Below are 25,026 nucleotides of genomic sequence, written 5' to 3'. Positions count from 1 at the left end.
TTTTTGACCATGGGCTATACCCCATACTGTACGGCATACTATAGCAAGCCGTTTTTCATCATTTTTGAGGATTTGAAAAAAATCTAAAAAAATCTAAAAACGATGGGCTATAACCCATCATTTTTTTTTTTTTTTTCGTTTTTTTTTAAATCCTCAAAAATGATGAAAAACAGCGTGCTATAGTATGCCGTACAGTATGGGCTATTAGACGAGCGTCTAAAAATGGGATAAAAACGTCAAAAGATACACGTCTAAAACACGTCTAAAAATAGACGTGTTTTAGACGTCTATTTTTAGACGTTTTTTATCCCATTTTTGACCATGGGCTATAGCCCATACTGTACGGCATACTATAGCAAGCCGTTTTTCATCATTTTTGAGGATTTGAAAAAAATCTAAAAAAATCTAAAAACGATGGGCTATAACCCATCATTTTTTAATTTTTTTCCCGTTTTTTTTTAAATCCTCAAAAATGATGAAAAACAGCGTGCTATAGTATGCCGTACAGTATGGGCTATTAGACGAGCGTCTAAAAATGGGATAAAAACGTCAAAAAATACACGTCTAAAACACGTCTAAAAATAGACGTGTTTTAGACGTCTATTTTTAGACGTTTTTTATCCCATTTTTGACCATGGGCTATAGCCCATACTGTACGGCATACTATAGCAAGCCGTTTTTCATCATTTTTGAGGATTTGAAAAAAATCAAAAAAATCTAAAAACGATGGGCTATAACCCATCGTTTTTTTCTTTTTTCTTTTCTTTTTCAAATCCTCAAAAATGATGAAAAACAGCGTGCTATAGTATGCCGTACAGTATGGGCTATTAGACAAGCGTCTAAAAATGGGATAAAAACGTCAAAAAATACACGTCTAAAACACGTCTAAAAATAGACGTGTTTTAGACGTCAATTTTTAGACGTTTTTTATCCCATTTTTGACCATGGGCTATAGCCCATACTGTACGGCATACTATAGCAAGCCGTTTTTCATCATTTTTGAGGATTTGAAAAAAATCTAAAAAATCTAAAAACGATGGGCTATAACCCATCGTTTTTTTTTTTTCATTTTTTTCAAATGTACAGTGTACGGCATACTATAGCACGCTGTTTTTCATCATTCAAAAAAACGATGGGTTATAGCCCATCGTTTTTTGAATTTTTGAATTTTTATTTTTTTGAGGATTTGAAAAAAATTAAAAAATTCAAAAAACGATGGGCCATGACCCATCTTTTTTTTTAATTTTTTTAATTTTTTTCAAATCCTCAAAAATGATGAAAAACAGCGTGCTATAGTATGCCGTACAGTATGGGCTATTAGACGAGCGTCTAAAAATGGGATAAAAACGTCTAAAAATAGACGTGTTTTAGACGTCTATTTTTAGACGTTTTTTATCCCATTTTTGACCATGGGCTATATACTGTACGGCATACTATAGTAAGCCGTTTCTCATCATTTTTGAGGATTTGAAAAAAATCAAAAAACGGTGGGCTATAACCCATCGTTTTTTTTTTCTTCATTTTTTTCAAATCCTCAAAAATGATGAAAAACGGCGTGCTATAGTATGCCGAACAGTATGGGCTATTAGACGAGCGTCAAAAAATACACGTCTTTTAGACGTGTTTTAGACGACAATTTTTAGACGTTTTTATCCCATTTTTAGACGCTCGTCTAATAGCCCATACTGTACGGCATACTATAGCACGCCGTTTTTCATCATTTTTGAGGATTTGAAAAAAAAACGATGGGTTATAGCCCATCGTTTTTTTATTTTTTTCGAATCCTCAAAAATTATGAAAAACGGCTTGCTATAGTATGCCGTACAGTATGGGCTATAGCCCATGGTCAAAAATGGGATAAAAAACGTCTAAAAATAGACGTCTAAAACACGTCTATTTTTAGACGTGTTTTAGACGACTATTTTTAGACGTTTTTATCCCATTTTTAGACGCTCGTCTAATAGCCCATACTGTACGGCATACTATAGCACGCCGTTTTTCATCATTTTTGAGTATTTGAAAAAAAGGAAAAAAAAACTATGGGTTACAGCCCAACCATTTTTTTTTTTTTTTTTTTTTTTCAAATCCTCAAAAAGAAACTATGGGTTATAGCCCAACCATTTTTTGATTTTTTTGATTTTTTAAAATCCTCAAAAATGATGAAAAACGGCTTGCTATAGTATGCCGTACAGTATGGGCTATAGCCCATGGTCAAAAATGGGATAAAAAACGTCTAAAAATAGACGTCTAAAACACGTCTATTTTTAGACGTGTTTTAGACGTGTATTTTTTGACGTTTTTATCCCATTTTTAGATGCTCGTCTAATAGCCCATACTTTACGGCATACTATAGCACGCCGTTTTTCATCATTTTGTCTAAAACACGTCTATTTTTAGACGTGTTTTAGACGTGTATTTTTTGACGTTTTTATCCCATTTTTAGACGCTCGTCTAATAGCCCATAACTGTACGGCATACTATAGCACGCCGTTTTTCATCATTTGAGGATTTGAAAAAAAATGAAAAAAAAAAAAAAACGATGGGTTATAGCCCATCGTTTTTAGATTTTTTTGATTTTTTTCAAATCCTCAAAAATGATGAAAAACGGCTTGCTATAGTATGCCGTACAGTATGGGCTATAGCCCATGTTCAAAAATGGGATAAAAAACGTCTAAAAATAGACGTCTAAAACACGTCTATTTTTAGACGTGTTTTAGACGTGTATTTTTTGACGTTTTTATCCCATTTTTAGACGCTCGTCTAATAGCCCATACTGTACGGCATACTATAGCACGCCGTTTTTCATCATTTTTGAGGATTTAAAAAAAAACGAAAAAAAAACTATGGGTTACAGCCCAACCATTTTTTTTTTTTTTTTTTTTTTTCAAATCCTCAAAAAGAAACTATGGGTTATAGCCCAACCATTTTTTGATTTTTTTGATTTTTTAAAATCCTCAAAAATGATGAAAAACGGCTTGCTATAGTATGCCGTACAGTATGGGCTATAGCCCATGGTCAAAAATGGGATAAAAAACGTCTAAAAATAGACGTCTAAAACACGTCTATTTTTAGACGTGTTTTAGACGTGTATTTTTTGACGTTTTTATCCCATTTTTAGATGCTCGTCTAATAGCCCATACTTTACGGCATACTATAGCACGCCGTTTTTCATCATTTTGTCTAAAACACGTCTATTTTTAGACGTGTTTTAGACGTGTATTTTTTGACGTTTTTATCCCATTTTTAGACGCTCGTCTAATAGCCCATAACTGTACGGCATACTATAGCACGCCGTTTTTCATCATTTGAGGATTTGAAAAAAAATGAAAAAAAAAAAAAAACGATGGGTTATAGCCCATCGTTTTTAGATTTTTTTGATTTTTTTCAAATCCTCAAAAATGATGAAAAACGGCTTGCTATAGTATGCCGTACAGTATGGGCTATAGCCCATGTTCAAAAATGGGATAAAAAACGTCTAAAAATAGACGTCTAAAACACGTCTATTTTTAGACGTGTTTTAGACGTGTATTTTTTGACGTTTTTATCCCATTTTTAGACGCTCGTCTAATAGCCCATACTGTACGGCATACTATAGCACGCCGTTTTTCATCATTTTTGAGGATTTAAAAAAAAACGAAAAAAAAAAGATTTTTTTCAAATCCTCAAAAATGATGAAAACGGCTTGCTATAGTATGCCGTACAGTATGGGCTATAGCCCATGGTCAAAAATGGGATAAAAAAGTCTAAAAATAGACGTCTAAAACACGTTTCCATCCCATTTTTAGACGCTCGTCTAATAGCCCATACTGTACGGCATACTATAGCACGCCGTTTTTCATCAATAGCCGGCTATTAGACGTGCTTCTAACAATGGGATAAAAAACGTCTAATTAGACGTCTATTTTTTGACGTTTTTTATCCCATTTTTAGACGTGTTTATCGTTATTTGTGCCAGCCCACACTGGCACAAACATGTGGGTCTGAAAGTGTATTGATACAAATATAATATAAAACATAATAGGAAAACATTCACAGAAAATAGGCGATCTACAAGCTCACAATGTGTCGCAATTCAACACTTTGTGAGCTTTTACATCAGCTAATTTAATTTAGCTAAAGGGGAAAAAGGGGTCAACAAAGTGATTCATATAGCATCAAAATCATCATATTTTAACCTGTTTTACACTTAGGATATTTGGAAATATCTCCCAGTGCATTGTGAGCTTGTAGAAACATGTGAAAATAGCTCCCGGTGCATTGTGAGCTTGTAGAAACATGTGTTTAGATTTGGGAACAATATATAGCCAGTTAACAACACAGATCATCACTTTATTTCACATACCAGTAGACTAACCCTTTTCATCGTCTTAACAGACCATTTAGTTGCACAAAATGATTTGATCACGTTGGAAATGAACTATCAACATCTCTGGGTTTGCTTCTGTAGCAGAGCCTCTGCCTGACGGCCTCAACAGTCTCATATCTCCCCCAGTCCACAGGGATATCCCTTTGGACTAGTGGCTAAGATATTGGACTTTCATGCGGGAGACCAGAGTTCGAATCCCGGGCGTTTCACACTTTCTTTGGACAGGAACTGACCTATTCTTTCTATGGCATAGGCAGCTCCCGGCAGGATCCACCGGGAGAAACTAGGCACAGCTGCTGGACATGAGACTAATTAATTAGAGCGACAGAGAGAGTGTGTGCATGTCTGCGTCAGACCTTTTTTTCCTCCCTGGAGATAAAAACGTCTAGGTTTACGAGGCTACAATTTCTTTGGCAAAGACAAAACAGTCAGTATGTTGAAGACATTGAAACGTCTATGTAAATATATCTGATGATGGCCAACATCATCATCATCATCATCACAGCTGACAGGTGATGTTTCTGACTGCAGTTAACTGGAGGTGTTTCTCCACTCCCAAAACAAATTCCAATACCCGAGTGTGAGTGAGAAAGTGGCCCAGATTTTGGGTGTTGGAATTTGGCCCAAGACAAAAGGGAGTAGTTACTGTTTAGTGTTTATACTAAGGTTGTGCGATATTTCGGTTTCGCGGTTTAATACGGTTTAATGATTTCATTAAGGTTTCATCCGTCAAAACCGGCAAACCGTTTAACCTGACATGAGCGTTGGGTGGCCGTGATTGTCGTTTACGGAAGCAGTGGAGAATGGCAGCATCGCATGATCCATCCGTCCGTCTGTGTCTGACTAAATTCTTGTGCCAGTTTCAAGACTTGCCGTGCTCTCCCCCGCCCGCCTCCCCCTAACGTGCGTGCACCATGACAGAAGCCAAGTGACACACAAGCGCTAAATAATAAACTATGTGTGTGTGCGCTGTATGTTTTACGTCAAGTCACAAAATCACTTGTTGCTGTGGCACAGACACAGAGCTATGCTGGGACAGACAGTCACAGAACAGATTTGTTGCAGCTCAGCATTGCAAAAATATTCCTATCAGCAACAGCAACTGGCCCACTCTCTGTGAGGCATGAACTAAACTCAGTTGATCATGCTGAAATAATCTGATGCGAGACAACGGCTGCGTCTCCACTTCCAATCTAGAATTAATTTTACGTCTCCGTACTGTGGAGCGCGTTCAGAAAATAGCCGATCTACAAGCTTACAGCGCGTCGTCGCGCATTGTTTATGGATGCGTTCATGACTCGTTTCTGTCACATCATAAGATACTAATGTAATGGGTGTTATGATTAATTACTGTTATGATTCTTATCTAAGTACTCGGACCCTCGTCTGGTTCTGGTGTGTGACGACCCGGTTGACATTTCCATGGTTCGGACAGACGGACATACGGGCAGGCCTGCTCGGGAGAACGAGATTAACATGACATTGAGACTGGGTCACATCAATTCATTCACAAGGTTTATTACACTTACAGGATCATATATAGCTTGGATACTTCATGTCCTACTGACGTCACTGACTAGACATCACAATCACTGCCTGCCAGCACGCGGCCTTCAGCGTGCCCTAACGCAGCTCTTAAAGTATGTTACAGTTCAGTCAGTGCACCATACATATAAGTACATTGCATATTCACGTACAAGTACCACGTATCAGTACACAGCATGCTGTATTACAACAATGGGTAAAATAATCACTGAGATCAACTCGGAGCAGGCAGCCAGCAACGCTGTTTGCCTGTTCCTGGGGGCTACACTGCTACAGTATACAATACGATAGGCAGAGAGGGACAAGACAGGCGAACATGACTGACGAGACATTACAATAGCGAAAGGGGCCATCTTGTGGCGATAGACTGTAATAGCAGTCTCTGATTAACAAAATGAAATAATGCGAACGCATGGCCACGTTAAAATTAATTAGACGGTAAAACCGAAAACAGGGTATTTTGGCAATAGTAAACCGGGGTTTTAAAATGTCCCAAACCGTCCAACCTTAGTTTATACTTCCAACCTTAGTTTATACTTACAGTAAATCAACACAAAGTCAATGTTGCCAGGTCTGCTTATTATAAGCGACATTAGACTTTTTCCTGTAGTTGCTTATACATATTGGTAGTTGCGGTGTTTATTTCAACCCTATATCTGAATTATATAATTTGTACCAGAAACATAAATACGCAAATAAATTAAAAAAACAGATCTACAAGCTGATAAAGCACACATAGAGAACCTGTGGTGTTGAAAACTTTATTAAAACAAACACAAACATTACCAATATGTATTTTCCCAGTTATACAATTGTACTATGATAATGTAACAATAGAATCTACCATATGTGTCTTTTTAGATTACCTTTCTGTGTAAAGACTTTACTACAAACTGTAAATGAACAAGGCTTTTCTCCTGTATGAGGCCAAATGTGTGTTTTTAGATCACCAGTGTCACGGCAACCTTTATCACATACTGTTCAAGGAAAAGGTTTTTCCCCTGTATGAGTCATCATGTGTGTTTTTAGATTACCCGTTTTAGTAAAGCCTTTACTACATACTGTACACGGAAAGGGCTTTTCGCCTGTATGAGTCATCATGTGTACTTTTAGAGCACTCATTTGAGTAAAGCCTTTACCACATACTGTACACGAAAAGGGCTTTTCGCCTGTATGAGTCATCATGTGTGATTTCAGATGACCTGTTTGAGTAAAGCCTTTACCACATATTGTACAAGCAAATGGCTTTTCGCCTGTATGAGTCCTCATGTGTGTTTTTAGATCACCAGTCTGAGTAAAGCCTTTACCACATACTGTACACGGAAAGGGCTTTTCCCCTGTATGAGTCATCATGTGTGTTTTTAGATGACCTGTCAGAGTAAAGCCTTTACCACATATTGTACAAGCAAATGGCTTTTCGCCTGTATGAGTCCTCATGTGTGATTTTAGATAAGCTGTGTGAGTAAAGCCTTTACCACATACTGTACACGAAAAGGGCTTTTCGCCTGTATGAGTCCTCATGTGTACTTTTAGATTACCCATCTGATAAAAGCCTTTACCACATACTGTACACGAAAAGGGCTTTTCGCCTGTATGAGTCCTCATGTGTGTTTTTAGATCACCAGTCTGAGTAAAGCCTTTACCACATACTGTACACGGAAAGGGCTTTTCCCCTGTATGAGTCATCATGTGTGATTTCAGATGACCTGTTTGAGTAAAGCCTTTACCACATATTGTACAAGCAAATGGCTTTTCGCCTGTATGAGTCCTCATGTGTGATTTTAGATAAGCTGTGTGAGTAAAGCCTTTACCACACACTGTACACGAAAAGGGCTTTTCGCCTGTATGAGTCCTCATGTGTACTTTTAGATTACCCATCTGATAAAAGCCTTTACCACATACTGTACACGAAAAGGGCTTTTCGCCTGTATGAATCCTCATGTGTGATTTTAGATCACCAGTCTGAGTAAAGCCTTTACCACATACTGTACACGGAAAGGGCTTTTCGCCTGTATGAGTCATCATGTGTACTTTTAGAGCATTCATTTGAGTAAAGCCTTTACCACATACTGTACACGAAAAGGGCTTTTCGCCTGTATGAGTCATCATGTGTGATTTCAGATGACCTGTTTGAGTAAAGCCTTTACCACATATTGTACAAGCAAATGGCTTTTCGCCTGTATGAGTCCTCATGTGTGTTTTTAGATCACCAGTCTGAGTAAAGCCTTTACCACATACTGTACACGGAAAGGGCTTTTCTCCTGTATGAGTCACCATGTGTGTTTTTAGAGTAGATGTGTGAGTAAGTCCTTTACCACATACTGTACACGAAAAGGGCTTTTCTCCTGTTTGAGTCCTCATGTGTGATTTTAGACCACTCTTGCAATTACAGAGTGTGCCACACTCTGTACAGTTGAAACTTTTCTTCCCTGTATGAATCACCATGTGTGTTTTTAGATTTCCCTTGAGATTAAACATTTTGCCACACTCTGTACAACTAAAAGGTTTCTTTCCTGTATGAATCAACATGTGGTTCTTCAGAACACTGTTTTGATTAAACATTTTGCCACACTCTGTACAACTATGTTTCTTCCCTCTATGAATCCTCAAGTGCATTGTTAGATTTATCTTGTGATTAAACATTTTGCCACACTCTGTACAACTAAAAGGTTTCTTCCCTGTGTGACTCCTCATGGAGTCAGTTTGTTTTGATGATTTCAGGTCATGGGACAGCTTGCGCTGTCCTCCCACATTGTGTGCGTTTTGTGATTTCAGTGTGTTTAAAGCTGACTGATCTGCCCTAGTCTCCTCCCACTCATCACTGTCTTCAGTGTCAGATTCAGAACAGTGTGAAGAGAGGAGCTGCTCATCACTAGTTGGTTGTGATGTTCCACAGACCTCTACATCAGCTTGTGTTTTCATGTGTTCAGTTGAGGTGCCGGCTACAGGCTCTGTCTCTCTGTTTTCATCATCTTCACTTTTCACTGCTAGTAATGTCAACGTTGACCCACCAGCCTCTTCTGCTCTTTGTCGTAGCTCCTCCTGTTCCTCTTTAATGTGTGGTTGTGGTTCCTCCTGGACCAGACTGGAGCTCCTCTCCTCTTCAGCTGGAACCTCCTCTTTACACACAGGGACACCACACGTTGGAGCAGGCAGGGTCGCTGCGAACACAGACAGAGACGTGCACCGACTTAACGTAAACCGCTGGGTTTTTGAAACTTGATGTAAAGCTGCGCACGCACACACACACGTGTGACGCCCACTATTGTGCGGTCACAAAATGGATATTTAACTTGGTTATGATGTATTCAATTCATTTAATTCTGCCTATCAACTCTGTTGTAAACCTGCCATGTGTCTTCCAGAACAGTAGGGGGCAGTGCTAGGCAGTGGTTTCGTTATTGCAGTACTAGTAGACAGGAGCGCCATTTTAACGTCATTGTTTACACAGCACTGAAAGAGCAAACAACCACCGTCTCTGTCTTACATCATTCTGTCCTAATTTCACAGGTTTGCACAAAAGTAACACAAATGTCAGTTTTTAGTATGTAACTAAAAGAGTGTTGTTTTGAGCAGGTGCGGCTACAATTCATGGGGTAATTTGATGAGTAAAACGTAATGGTGAACTACTGTAATGTAAAGTGCTTGAGTGCTAAGTGGCTATATCATTAGCTTTATGACTCCCCCCAGCAGTATGGTTCAGGTTGAGTTCAGCTGAGTCCAGCATTATATGTGTGTGATGATACAAAAGTGTGATGATACAAAAGTGTTATTATGTGCAGTTATTGTTGTTGAGTCCACTCTGTACTTTCACCAAGAGCCTATAAATTAATCAATCAGGGTTTTATTAAGAATGTTAGCCCAAAGACATATGGTTACTGTTTATAAACTTTATAGTGTAATATGTGCACAATTGAGAAGGAGTTCATCAAGATGCATTGCATTGATTGGTCATTGTTTGGACATTCTAAATGAATACATTTCAGTAAGGGACATTTCTATATTACTGTAAAATGGACATAATAGCATGATGATGCAATAAGAAAACATGGGCTATACATGTGTTCATTGAAAATAAACGTGGATTGTTTACACAGCACTGAAAGAGCAAACAACCACCGTCTCTGTCTTACATCATTCTGTCCTAATTTCAGAGATCGGCTACTTTATGATCAACTATAGCTGTATACATGGTCATCTCACTCTGACCTGTTACGCACACACACACACACACACACACACACACACACACACACACACACACACACACACACACACACACACACACACACACACACACACACACACACACACACACACACACACACACACACACACACACACACACCAATAAAATAAAGCTCATCTGAATTGAATCACTTGTGACGCAAAACGTGCAGGCCAGGTTGTGGTACTCCGGACCAATTATGTCCGGAGCGATATGCGGCTGTATGAGGCCGCTAGAGGAGCGATATGAGGCTGTATGAGGCCACTAGAGGAGCGATATGAGGCTGTATGAGGCCGCTAGAGGAGCGATATGAGGCTGTATGAGGCCGCTAGAGGAGCGATATGAGGCTGTATGAGGCCGCTAGAGGAGCGATATGAGGCTGTATGGGGCCGCTAGAGGAGCGATATGAGGCTGTATGAGGCCGCTAGAGGAGCGATATGAGGCTGTATGAGGCCGCTAGAGTGATATGAGGCTGTATGAGGCCGCTAGAGGAGCGATATGCGGCTGTATGGGGCCGCTAGAGGCGGGATCAACGCGAGACTTATGACATATTGAAGCTGTGCCACAGCGCAATGTAAACACAACCTAACAGGACTACAACTCGAAATTATTATGGATATATCAGATTTTCGTCCCGCTGCTTCCGGGTTCATCGTTTCTGCCTGAGAGAACTTGTGTACTGCCGCAATCTGGCGGAGTCAGGTTAGTAATCTGGAGGACTAATATAAAAAATGTGTTTTACAAAAGTAGGCCTCCTGGTGGCACTATAACAGGCTGTTCTGGAACATTTGGGGCAGAGGTTCATCGTTGGCATCCAGGGAGAATGTGTGCAATATTTGGCATCAACCGGGTTAACAGTGCCGGAGATTAGCTGTCAACACTCGGAACACCCAGGGATATTTTGGACCATTAAATCAGAGCGCCAAGCGATTTACAGCAACGGAGCACATTTCACGGTGCACCAGGCGCCATCTTGGATGTAGCTGAAGTAGGTAGATGTAGCCAAAACACCCCCGAGGCGATCGACAACAACAGGAGGTATGATTAATTCTAACGCGACTAGCGACGGGACCGTCAAAAACATAATCTTTGGTTAGAATTGGACAGGGTAATTCACATTTTAAGATTTTCGTTAGTCATCCACTAAAATGGGGGGGAACATTTTGGATGACGTCCTAACCGGAAATGACATTGAATGTTGCCCAACAGGTGCTCCCAGCCTGTGGAGCGATGCGATCGGTTATGATATCAATAAAGTTCCATCCTGTGATTAATCTCCGTCCTGAGTGTTACTATTTGATAGGACGGAGACCTCCGTTTATGCCACTCAGGGTGTTAACAGACAGACGGACACACACACACACACACACACACACACACACACACACACACACACACACACACACACACACACACACACACACACACACACACACACACACACACACACACACACACACACACAGTGCAAAACAGACTCTCTCCCCATGCCTTCGGCCTGGTGGAGACAATAAAACACTGCATACCTATCCTGTACAACTTCACTACAGGTTGCATCTTCACATCAAACAGGCCACGTCTCTGGTCCATCTGTGGCTGTTCCTCTGACAACGTTGAATGTCTTGTGGAGGCCATCTCTCTAGATGCTGTAGAGCTCTCCCTGTGGTGCTCTGTGGAAATCACCAGTAAAAAGACCTTTCATTATACCACATAATCAAATCAAACTATATAAGACGTTTACCATGTCCTGTTCAGTTGAAAGGAGCAGTCACTAGTTGTTCTAAGTGCTAAAGTAATTGTCCCCATCCCCATATACTGTAATTCAGCTGAATAAAATGTTTTTCGTTTGACAGCAATACTCAAAATGATAGAAGTATTTCATTAAGCAGCATTTTTTTTATTGCAGCCCACTAGCAGAATGAGAATAGGGTTGACGTGGTGGTTGCTAGGGGGTGGTGTCTGGTTGCTAGGGCAGAGTTTACAGCACTCCACACTTCTACAGACTATACATAAGTACTCTGCCAGTTATTGTCCAGTTATTATAAAAGAGATTATTCAGGCACATTTCAGCCACCTCTTTTGCCCAGTAGGACCACATTATCAAACAGCGACACGCACCTATCGTAACATAATTCTTAACAAACAGGTCGAGTTTCTAGTTTGAATAATGCCAACGTTGACCCACCAGCCTCTTCTGCTCTTTGAAGTAGCTCCTCTTTTTCTTCTTTAATCTGTGGAGGTTGTGGTTCCTCCTGGACCAGACTGGAGCTCCTCTCCTCTTCAGGCGGAACCTCCTCTTTACACACAAGGACGAGCAGAAAGTCTAGGAAGAATAATACAAAGATACGCTATAAAAGGTTTGAATCTTGTACCTCAGTACAGAGTAGTGGCTGGATTCAACATAGACACAAAGCCCCAGTGGCATAAACAGCAGTCAAAGACTTGTGTTGAAACGTGTTGGTCAGTCTCCTTGTTCAATGTTTTTACATTAGTAGTAATGCAGTTCTTACCTGAAGGAGCGTCAGCCTCCTCTGGTTTTAAAAGTAGCTCCTCATGTTCCTCTTTAATGTGTGGAGGTGTTGGTTCCTCCTGGACCAGACTGGAGCTCCTCTCCTGCTGTTCCTCTTTATTCTGTGGAGGTGGTGGTTCCTCCTGGACCAGACTGGAGCTCCTCTCCTCTTCAGGAGAGACCTCCTCTATACCCACAGGGAGGAGTGGGAGGTCTAGGAGGAGGAGAGTACATATACTGTATCAGTCTCTCACTATCCACTGTTGACAGCCTGTGTACATATCATCATTGGTGATAGATTATACTTATCATAAGTATGTAATGTATTCATATTGAAAATACACATAATAAATTAAGCAATAAGCCACGAGAGGTCTCAGGTTACCGGGTATTTTACAATGGCTGGGGGCGTAGGCAGACCCAAGGCACAGCCGAGGGTCTTCTACCCTCCCAGCCATTGTAAAATACACGGTAAGCTGGGGCCTCGAGTGGCTTATTGCTTTTCTAAAACGTTTACAAACATATAGCAATATTAACCTAATAAAACTATTGAATTCACAAAAGTAGCTAAGCTTTGTGCCACCAGAGCGAGCCACATCACTTCCTTGTTGTGCTCGGCAAGTAGGCTATGTGACGGGAGAATAGCGCTTGATGTATTTACGGGGCTGCCTGGAGCCACACATTCACAGTCATATGAGCCGGGCGGTGCTTAGACGCCCGCATGGCATGGGTTTGTAAGGCAATCAAGCGCACCCCTTCCCCAATACAGCTACAGAGATGCGGAATCAGCTGCGAATGATATAAAGTGATTGAAGGTGTGGGTTATCGGTGAAATTTACACCGGTCATGTGACGGTAACCAGCCAATATTATAGTATTGGGACTAACCGCTTTAGAATTAAGAATATAGTCTACAACAGACCAAGCAGCCTAAAAGGGCCTTTCATACTGAGCACTATAACTGCAAATCACTGCAGCACGAGTGCTAGAAAAAGGTACAAACAGATACGTTAATGTCATCTGATTTGTTCATGTCAGCTTTGAATAAGTATCCATTCAGCTGGCAATTTATATAATATAATATAATATATAGTAAATAATACTATATTGTTTTAGATTGTCAGGCTATTTATTGATTTAATTTCAGTTTGTAATTATCTTATCTGTACCTATCCTGTGTTTCAGCTACTGCTGTTGCTTCTACAACACCTGCATTGATAAATAGTCCAGGGACTATATGCACAAACCTACAGGGATTCCCTCTTAGTCAGCTGGTCCAGGGACTATATGCACAAACCTACAGGGATTCCCTCTTAGTCAGCTGGTCCAGGGACTATATGCACACCTACAGGGATGCACTCTTAGTCAGGCTGGTCCAGGGACTATATGCACAAACGCCAGACGGAAAACCCATTGGACTTAACCAGATCATAAGAAAACAAAAAGAAAGCTACCTAACATACTGGAAAAAGACTACACTAAACCAAAGCAAAATGGAATGCTATCTAGCACTAACAAGAGAATATACATTGGCTGAATACCTGAGCACGGTAAACAACCCAAAACTTAGGAAAGCCTTGACTAGGTACAGACTTAGTGAACACAGCCTTGCAATAGAGAAAGGCCACAGACAGACCCCGCTCCCGCTGTACCAAGACATCAGAGACACATAACTGTCCACTACACCAAGACATCAGAGACACATAACTGTCCACTACACCAAGACATCAGAGACACATAACTGTCCACTGTACCAAGACATCAGAGACACATACTGTCCACTGTACCAAGACATCGGAGACACATAATGTCCACTATACCAAGACATCAGAGACACATACTGTCCACAGATTACACACACCCAATGTGAATTTGAAACTATGACCAACGACAAAAACCTCCCATACTAGAGACCAGCGGGTGGCGGATTTAGCTGTGGTTGCCGTGGGTGAACCGCAGTTTAGGGTGGATTTGGGTCAATTAAATATATTATAAATTAATATAGGATAAACCGCGGGTTAAATAATGTGGGAAATAAATTAAAGGCATCTATCTATATGCTTATTATAGCGTTAGTAGTATTTTAATTACAATATTTGCATGATCTAGCACAAATTAGCCGCCTATGAAGTTGGGTCCTCCTTGCAAAACAACGTGGTCTGCTCAGGGTCTGCTACAAGCAGCTACGCTAAAGTTGCTATCAGGCAGCTAGTGAGTCAGAGACAAAATTAAAGGTATATTCAGTGATTTCACTTAATTCAAATATCACTTATTTTTTTGTTTTGTTGTGATAATCCTCCCTACTATAGAGTGTGCTGGCCATATAAGGAGTTCCTCCCTGTCCCCAGTTAACCCCTGGGGGTCAAAAAACCTTAGGTTTCGTTTTTGACTCTCTATCCTGATTGGACGAAAGGCTGGGTCCCACAGCCAAAAACGAAACCTACGGTTTTTTGAGTGAAATCACTGAATATACCTTTAAAACTAAGTACCACCCTAAAGGACTACTATCTGTACCAAGTAGATCCCTAGACCTAATGCACATGTAAACAATGGAATACAACCACCCTAAGGACTACTATCTGTACCAAGTAGATCCCTAGACCTAATGCACATGTAAACAATGGAATACAACCACCCTAAAGGACTACTATCTGTACCAAGTAGATCCCTAGACCTACTGCACATGTAAACAGAGCTGCTACCTTTAAACACATCTTAAATCTGAGGGTTTTTTGTTTGCTTTAAGAAGAAATGCTGCTATTCGTCCCAATGTGACTGAAAACAATTACTGCTATTTGTTTCCAAAACGCTTTATGCCCTTTATAACATGTATATAAACTGTATAACATGTATATAAACTGTATAACATGTATATAACAGCACAATGTGACGTAGCTCTGTTTACACAATGCTGTACCCTCTCCATCTACAACTGTATATACTTTATGTTTACACAATGCTGTACCCTCTCCATCTCCAGGTGGAGGTATGTGTAACACACATACCTACAGTGTGTAGTTTGGTGTTGTGCGTGTAACAAACATACCTACAGTGTGTAGTTTGGTGTTGTGTGTGTAACACACATACCTGCAGTGTGTAGTTTGGTGTTGTGTGTGTTTTATTTTATTTATGTATTTATTTGACAGGGACAACGCTCATTAATCAACATGTCATTTTTCACATCAATGTAAATGGGCCAGAGTTAGCCAAAGCTAAATTTCATCTGTAGTCCCTGGGCAGGCTCTTAAAAAAGAAAGACAGAGTGTAGGGCGCCTGCACACAACACCATGCGTTGATGCCATGTGTGCATACAGTATGTGCAGGCACCCATCACCACGTCCATACAAAACACAGTACAACAGATAAAAGAAAGACAAAGTGTAGTGTGCCTGCACACAACACCATGCGTTGATGCCATGTGTGCATATGTGCAGGCACCCATCACCACGTCCATACAAAAACACAGTACAATACAGATAAAAGAAAGACAAAGTGTGGGGCGCCTGCACACAACACCATGCTTGGATGCCATGTGTGCATATGTGCAGGCACCCAACACCATGACCATATACAATACAATACAATACAATACAGATCAACATGGTACAGGGGACAGAACAACTGCAAAGTGAAATGAGAAATGACACCGAATACTAATTCGTTACTAATAGTTACTCATGATTACAGATTTGAATTGTTTTTAGCCACCTTTTCAGGTTGAATTTGAAGGTCAGATAATTTGAAGTCTCTCTTACTTCTGTGGGGAGACTGTTCCGGTGATGGGAGGCTCTGACAGAGAAGACTGTTCTATTTCATCCTTACTGACTGCTAACACTGGATGATATCCGTCTCACGTACGTGCAGGTCGAGTAAATAATAACAACAAAGTCACGAATGTGACATGATGACGGTGGGCGTGGAGCGCAGTAGTCAGCGTACATAAGCCACACCCGTCAAACATAACTTCCCTTTTTGATCTTCTCGCAGGCGCGTAGCAGGTTTGAGGTTATACCTTTGATTATTGAGAGATACTCATATAATTAAACTACCGTCTTTTCGCCGGGAGCCCTGCAACCTTAGGGTAAGGTTGGAGCATCGCATTGCGTCCTCCAAGGGCTGCGATAAAGACGCATTTTGTACTCACAGCAATTAAGCCGGTGTTTGCACTAGGCATGCTGCTGGAGACGCTATAGGTTTGTATACAAAGAGTCTGATTTCGGTCTCTTTTCCTTGTTTAGTTAAACATTATTCAATTTCTGTTTACATTATCTGGCGAGTGCTTACTCGTCCCAGTATAAACAACCAATTTAACTGGTTGCTTGTTGAGCGTTTGCGCTCATTACAGAGCCAATTTATAAAACTTGTATGTATTGCATGTTGTTTTGCTTGTGTTCAGTAAACAGCTAAGTTTATTATTTCCCTGTTGAGCGTCTGCGCTCATTACAGTGCTTAATTATAACTATATCTATATAGTATATTAGTTTGAATTGTCTGGCGGGTGTTTTTGCTCGTCCAGTAAACAACCTAAGTTTATTGTTAGCCTGTTGAGCGTCTGCGCTCGTTACAGAGCTTGTTTATAATTTATATTCATAGCTATTGTTACATTCCCAAAAGAGTGGTTCCGCTTGTGGGTATTTCACGTGTCTTGGAGTGTATCCGCTCCATAGCCACCATAGTAGCGCTTCACAGTACAAGTGCCTTCGCTTTAGTACTTGTCCAACCATGGCACACCCTTGCGCTGTTTGCACGGCTCCACTGGGGGACGATGATGGCCATGATGAATGCCCCAAATGCCTGGGTATAGCACACCTGAGGCAGGGGGTAACTGAGAGTCAATGCATGAACTGCAGCTACATGTCTCGTGACCTGAAGCTGGCCAGGCTTGCTGAGGTGCATGCTCAGCAGCCAGAGAACCAGGTGATTCCCCCACCTGGTGCCGCCGCAGAAAAGCGGCAGAGGACCTCTACATCTCGGAAGACCCTGCATAAGAGGGCCAGAAAAGATGCCCCCTCAGCTAGAACTACTAAGGCGGACCCGCTGGCTGCTAAGGTAGACACATTGGCATCCCAGTTTGCTGAGATGAAGAAGCTAATCCTGAACCTTCAGCCAGGTGGGCCTGTGCCCCAGGCCGGGGACCTACAGGCCGGCACTCTACAATCTGCCGCCTCTTCCCGAACGTGGGATGAGGACTCTCTATCCACAAGGGCTTCCTGCACTGACTTCGGTGATGAACCCGCACAAGAGGAGGCAGAGACGGCCACCAGGACTTTATACACCCGCTCGTCACGCTCGAGCAGTGAAGTCAGAGGGGATTCCGGTTCTAACCCGACCTCTATTAAGCCCGTGATCCGCATGGCGCTGGCACGCTTGGGCCTGGATGAGGCTGCTGCTACAACAGTTACTAGAAGTGAATTCTTCAGGCGGTCCAAACCTCAGGCTGCTTTCAGTGTCCCCGTCTCCGAGGGATACATTAAAGAGCTCCACAAATGCTGGGTAGACCCCAACACCAAGACCCACCATGTCTCTGATGACAGGGCCTTGGCCTCTATGCATGACGCCGCAAAGTATGGGCTTGATAAAGCGCCATCCGTGGAGCCATCAATTGCCTCCCTGGTTTGTTCACCTGATGAGGCCCTGCGACCGGTGTCCCGCTGTCCCAGGCCCCAGTGCCGCACTACAGACGACCTACTGGTCAAGAGCTATAACATCGCGGCACGGATAGGCCGCATTGGAAATTCAATGTCCCACATTATGCTGGCTCTGTCCCACTCTCTACAATCCTCGGGCACGGACGCCCCCTCAGGTGTAGAGGCTTCGTCAGGCGTGGATGCCAATCCAGGTGTGGATGCTTCCATCCAGAACCTGAGTGACGCTTCTCTGGAGTCATTGGCGTACATGACAACAGAGCTTGGCAGACTACTGTCAACATTAACCGTAGCTCGCAGACAGGTGTGGTTGGCCCAATCCCCACTACCTGAGCAATGCCGGACAGTCCTCCGTAAACTCCCTGTAATTCCGGGGGAGGTGTTTGGCGCTGCGGCACAGCAAGCCTTGGAGCGTAGCGTCCAGGCTAACGACAGAAGGAAGCAGTTTGCCAGTATCAAGGGGCCTCCCCCGGTAACGAGGCAACGGTCTGCACCAGGTTATGGAACCAGACAATCTCGGCCACCATTGCAGCAGGACAGCTACCCAAGGACCTCGAACTACGGACAGACCGACCAACATCGCCGTGGTCCTTCTCGCACGGCACCTCAGAGGACTCGGGGGTCTGGGTTTCGCCCCCCCCAGAGACCAGAGGGGCCAGAGGGGTAGGCCCTGAATGCCCGGGGCCGGCGGTGGGGCGCTTCTCCCAGCAGCATCTCAGCTACTGGGAAAGCTCCGCTTCAGACCCTTGGGTGGTGGCCACGCTCTCCCAAGGGTACAACATCCAGTTCCGCCGCCGGCCCCCCGTTCACAGTGGGATCAAGATGACCATCATGAAGGATCCCACAAAATCCCAGGCACTCAGGCAGGAGGTGGCCACCCTCCTGGAGAAGAATGCCATCGAAGAACTCGATCTACAGACACAGCAAGGTGGGTTTTACTCCATGTATTTTTTGGTCACAAAGAAAGATGGAGGTTTTCGTCCTATACTGGACTTGCGCAGGCTCAACGCCTATCTGAAGGTGTTACCCTTCCATATGTTGAGGACAGCGGATGTGCTCCAGGCGGTCACAACGCACAGCTGGTTCACATCGATCGACTTAAAGGACGCATATTTCCACGTCCCTATAGCCCTACACCACAGGCAGTATCTGCGCTTTGCATTCGAAGGCAGAGCCTACCAGTTCAGGGTGCTCCCGTTTGGGATTTCCCTGGCCCCTCGGATATTCACGAGGTGCATGCGGGCAGCACTGGCCCCGCTGCAGGCCCGTGGCATGCAAATCCTACCGTACTTGGACGACTGGCTGATTTGCGCTCCAACCAGAGAACAGGTGGAGCTGGATACAGCAGCCCTTATATGCCATGTGACACGGCTAGGCCTTACTGTCAACCACAAGAAGAGCTGTCTCACTCCCAGCCAGACAGTTGTGTTTATCGGCTTGGTCCTGGACTCCCGCCGAATGCTGACTTTTCCCACTCCTCAACGAGGGGAAGCCATTTTTCAACTTCTTCTCCGCTTTCGGAGGAACAGGAAGTTGAGGTTCAGCCTGTTTCTCAGGTTGTTAGGGATGCTGACATCAGTGACAGCAGTAGTGCCTCTGGGCCTCCTGCGGCTGCGGCCATTCCAGATCTGGGTCAATGGTCTACATCTAGACCCCAAATACCACATGTCCAGGAGAGTCAGGGTGTCCAGCAGCTGCCTTCTCACGCTGCAGCCCTGAAGGGACAGGACGTATCTGTCCAGAGGGGTCCCCCTCGGTTCCACCCCCTCGCGTCGCGAAGTGGTGGTGACGGATGCCTCGTCCACCGGATGGGGTGCTGTATGGCAACACAGAGCTGTGAGGGGGCTCTGGACGGGAAAAGAGTTAACACAGCACATAAATGTGCTCGAGCTTCGTGCCATATTCCTGGCACTTCAACACTTTGCTCTGCAGCTGAAGGGCAGGCATGTGCTCGTGCGGTCCGACAACAAGTCAGCTGTCTACCACATAAACCGCCAGGGGGGCACGAGATCGACCCTATCACTACGGGTGGCACGGCAACTCCTCGTGTGGGCTTTCCCTCGCTTTTTAAGCCTGAGTGAGGGCTATGTTTCTGCCAGGGCCACAGAATGTGGTGGCAGATTTTCTGTCCCGCCAGAAGCCTCCCTCGGGGGAGTGGAGACTCCACCCAGAGGTAGTAGAGGAGATCTGGCGCAGATACGGCACAGCGGAAGTGGACCTGTTTGCCTCGGAGTCCACAACACATTGCCCTCTTTGGTTCTCCCTGATGGAGACATCGAGACCGTTAGGACAGGATGCTCTGGCACACCCGTGGCCAGATGTCCTCCTCTATGCATTCCCACCTTTCCCACTGATAGCGTTAACGCTACACAGACTTCGGCAAGGCAACCACAGACTTCTGCTGGTTGCCCCGAAATGGCCAGGGAGGACGTGGTTCTCAATGCTGCACAGTCTCTGCTGCAGCTCTCCATGGAACCTCCCCGACAGGAAGGATCTCCTGTCTCAGTTGGACGGCCGCATTTGGCATCCGGGCCCGGAACGCCTGCAGCTGTGTGTATGGCCCCTGAGGGGCCGGAACCGCTCCTGAGTCAGTGTGACCAGGCTGTGATCCAGACTCTTCTGGATGCAAGAGCACCTTCCACCAGAGCGCTCTATGCTAACAGGTGGAAAATATTCTCGCAATGGTGCAAAGCTAACCGAGAGGTCCCTGAGTGCTGCTCTGTACCAATAGTACTGCGTTTCTTGCAATCACTACTGGAGAAGAAGCTGGCTGCTTCAACACTCAAGGTATATGTGGCTGCAATCTCAGCCAGGCATAGCATGGTGGATAACCGGACGGTCGGGTCTCACACTCTGGTGACCCGGTTTCTGAGGGGAGCCCGGTGGCAGAACCCCCCGCGGGCTGTGAAACATCCCTCATGGGACTTAACTCTGGTCCTGGAAGCTCTCCGGTTAAACCCATTCGAGCCCCTAGAGCAATCGGGGCTGAAGTGGGCTTCAGTCAAGATGGCCTTCCTTCTGGCAATGGCATCAGCGAAGCGTGTAAGCGAGCTTCACGCCTTATCAGTGAGTGATGCATGTATACGCTGGAACTCAGACGACACAGGGGTGGCACTTTGGCCTAACCCCTCATTCTTGCCAAAGAGATTGGCTTCAGACAACCAGGTTATTAGACTGGCAGCTTATGACCCCTCACATCTGCAGGGTGATGCTGCCTCAGCACTGCTGCTCTGCCCAGTAAGGGCTTTGAGGTACTACATTCAGGCGACTGCTGGGTTCCGTCGCTCTGATAGCCTGTTCGTCTGCTATGGCGGGCACAGGAAGGGACAGACCCTGTCCAAGCAGAGGCTTTCGAAATGGGTTGTTATGGTGATTGAGGAGGCATACAGGTCAAGAGGCCTGCCACTGCCTCACAATGTCAGAGGCCACTCCACCAGAAGTGTTTCCACCTCCTGGGCAGCACTACGAGGGGTTCCTCTGAGCGAGATTTGTGCTGCGGCCACATGGGCCGCACCGTGTACTTTGGCCCGGTTCTATAGGGTTAATGTAGCCGCAACTAACGCAGTTGCGACTGCTGTTTTGGGGGTCCCTTAAGCCGTTCCCGGCAAGGTAAGGATTCCTCGTGACTTTGTTGGTACTAGTCATCCAGTGTTAAGCACTGCCTCTGGCAGTCAGTAAGGATGAAATAGAACGCAAGTTACGTATGTAACTATGGTTCTATGAATCCTGGATGACTGCCAGAGTTCTCTGTCACTCGGAATCTCGCGAGAAGATTCCGCAGGGAAGTTATGTTTGACGGGTGTGGCTTATGTACGCTGACTACTGCGCTCCACGCCCACCGTCATCATGTCACATTCGTGACTTTGTTGTTATTATTTACTCGACCTGCACGTACGTGAGACGGATATCATCCAGTGTTAAGCACTGTCATCCAGGATTCATAGAACCATAGTTACATACGTAACTTGCGTTTTACCAAACACACTACGTCTGATTGGCACTTCACAGTCCCCTCTGGTAGTTGCCCTTGTTGCTCTGTCACCACTGTCCCTTTGATCTATGAACTGGTTCAGTGGTGGAGGTGCAAGTCCATTTAAGATCTTAAAAATGAGACAAGCATCTGCAAAGTGTTTGAAGCTGTTAAAATTAAATAAGTTTGAACTATGTGGCAATGGTGGTTAACGGTTGGGCTTTTGGTCAAGTGTTTTTAATGTCTGTTTGTACAGTGATTCTATGGGTTTTAAAGTTGTCTGATTTGTCTGTGACCAGGTTGTGAAACAGTACGTTATGTGTGAAAAAATCATAGAATGCATGAAAAGTTTAGCTGCATCAGTTGTTAGATATGGTCTTATGTGTCTGTGTCTGTGTCAAACACAAGTTTGAGTCTAGTGTAACACACATACCTGCAGTGTGTAGTGTGGTGTTGTGTGTAACACACATACCTGCAGTGTGTAGTGTGGTGTTGTGTGTGTAACACACATACCTGCAGTGTGTAGTGTGGTGTTGTGTGTGTAACACACATACCTGCAGTGTGTAGTGTGGTGTTGTGTGTGTAACACATACCTGCAGTGTGTAGATCGATGTCCATATCAAAGTCAATGTCCAGCAGTTTGTTCTGTTTCTCCAGCAGAGTTTCCAGTGTCTCCATCTCTCTCTGGACGAGGCTGTACATCCACTCTGCGGCCACACTGAGGCGCTCCAACACAAACACTCTGACACCATCAAGCTTCTTCACACAACAAACATCAGCACCACGCTGCTGTTTGTCCAAAACACACAATATGTCCTCTCCCACCACTGACGTCATGTGTTCATGTATCTTCAGCCGTACAGACTCCATTGGACTCGTTGTACCTCCTTTAGGAGACTTTTCCAAACTACCGCCGTTTCCTTGGCTTCGACGCCGACAAATGGAGCTCGAAGCTGGGCTGAATGAAGGAGGAAACACTGCTGGAGAGCCGAGATGGATTCAGTTGTTCGGCCCGTAACAACGTTACAGTGAATGACGTCACGTTGAGCCGAAGCGCCTTGAATGGTGATGTCAAAGTGTAGTATGAACGGAGCGCTATCTGTTCCTACTGGAATATATAGAAGGTGGAGAATGTCTCTTATAACTCTATGCTTTTCTCTAGCAACGATAACACTTCCGGTGGGCGAGTTCTTCGGAATAAAAGCACCGCGGTTGGCTACTTGATGATGAACGTGGTTGAAACCTAACCAATGGAATCAACCAGTCGTCGATGACGCTGAAGTCATTTTTGCGCAGAGAATTGTGGGTACTTGATAAGAATGTACCGTTATAATAACTTAGTGCGATTCGTAAGGTTCAAATGACTTAATGAGGTGCATATTCTGGATTGATAATCGCATGAAAGTAGTTCGTATTAAATACTTTCACTATATTTGTGCGATTATAGTTGCGACCGTAGGTCATAATGGCATCCACGTCAATCACTCCCAGTCCGCATGCACTGATTTAGTTAAGACTATACTTTCAGGGATCATTTCTATAGTTTTCGACTTGAGAAATGAGTTTCTAAATTGTTTGGTCTCGCTAGCCACGATGATGAGTCTCGATATTCCCTTTTGAGCGAGAAGCGGACAGCGAGTAATGATTCAGTTCATACGCTCTCTGTCATTGATGACCGTTCTTTGCTTCCTAGTGGAGCATTGAGGAAGGGAATATGATCAGAGTGGTTATCCGATTCTTTGTTGAAAGTAAATAAACCATGGGATCCCTATCCTCTGAAAGTGCATCTTGATGTTGTTACAGAGACACATGTTTCCCACATTGCTATCACCCACGGACATTTTGAAAACATGACGGAAGAAGGAGAGGGAAATGGAACATAACCACCCTAAACCTATAAGCCCTGAGCGAGGACTAACTACTATCTGCATCGTTTGATATAATCTAGAAATTGATTTGTTGAAGATTCTGACTTCCAATTTGTACATAGGGCAGGCTACATTGTTTTGATTGTATTGTTCCACTTTTTGCTTTGACATGTAAACATATGTTTTCTCATGCCAATAAGCCATTGGAATTGAAAATAGGGGGTGAATACTTAGTTTACACTAGTCATTGGTTATAGACATGGGTTAAAGTTAAGTTTAGGTGTGTTGCCCTGTGGGAGGTTATAGTGTGAGGGTTTGAGATAGGTTGTAGTTGTACGCATTAATGACTGGTCAAACCAATGACTAGTCTAAACCAAAAACTGTCTAAACTAAAGTACTGCACCCGAAAATAGTACATTCTATAACCGCACGTGGTGTGGGGACAACAGACTCCTAAACTTTTTAGAGATTGGTGACGTGAGGTTACCTCCCTCCTAGTCCTAGGAAAACATTACGTAGTGTGTGTATGGTACATCATGCTGTTCTTTAGTAGGCCTATGTTAGCAAACGGTCGTGCAATAAGTGGCCACCTAGGCCAAATCTACTGTATATTATGAACATGTTTCTCAAAACAAAATATAAACATTGATTGATTGATTTATTAACCGCTGCAGAATGGGTAAATTTCAAACGAAAGCACAACTCAATACAATATAAGAATGTTACTTGAGTGCGAAGTACGTTGCGAGACAAATCAGGAGAAAATCTACTTTGTTAATGACATTTCTTTACCCCAGCAGAGATTTGAGATGAGTCCGGAAGCCTCTCTGTCCATCTGCAATTTCACGGACAACACATAGGGGGCTCTGACCCCATATTTAAGATGAGAATATGTG

At 43.6% G+C, this 25,026-nt stretch overlaps 1 protein-coding gene across 1 annotated transcript; it reads right to left on the bottom strand.

The window, feature by feature from the left end:
• Window positions 1-4,537: 4,537 nt before the first annotated feature.
• LOC310858226 (uncharacterized protein) lies at window positions 4,538-23,099 on the bottom strand (the record flags this gene model as incomplete). The annotated part of the gene is made up of 5 exons (XM_083764334.1): window positions 4,538-4,659; window positions 11,666-11,809; window positions 12,325-12,462; window positions 12,650-12,862; window positions 22,856-23,099. The coding sequence occupies 5 exons, from the start codon at window positions 23,097-23,099 to the stop codon at window positions 4,538-4,540; spliced, it is 861 nt and encodes a 286-aa protein (XP_083620460.1).
• Window positions 23,100-25,026: the final 1,927 nt, after the last annotated feature.

Source organism: Protomyctophum parallelum, assembly GCF_964188405.1.
Source record: "Protomyctophum parallelum genome assembly, chromosome: 5".
In the NCBI taxonomy this organism is placed as follows: Eukaryota; Metazoa; Chordata; class Actinopteri; order Myctophiformes; family Myctophidae; genus Protomyctophum; species Protomyctophum parallelum.
Note: the sequence above shows the minus strand (reverse complement) of the source record. Positions and strands in the feature narration are given on the sequence as shown.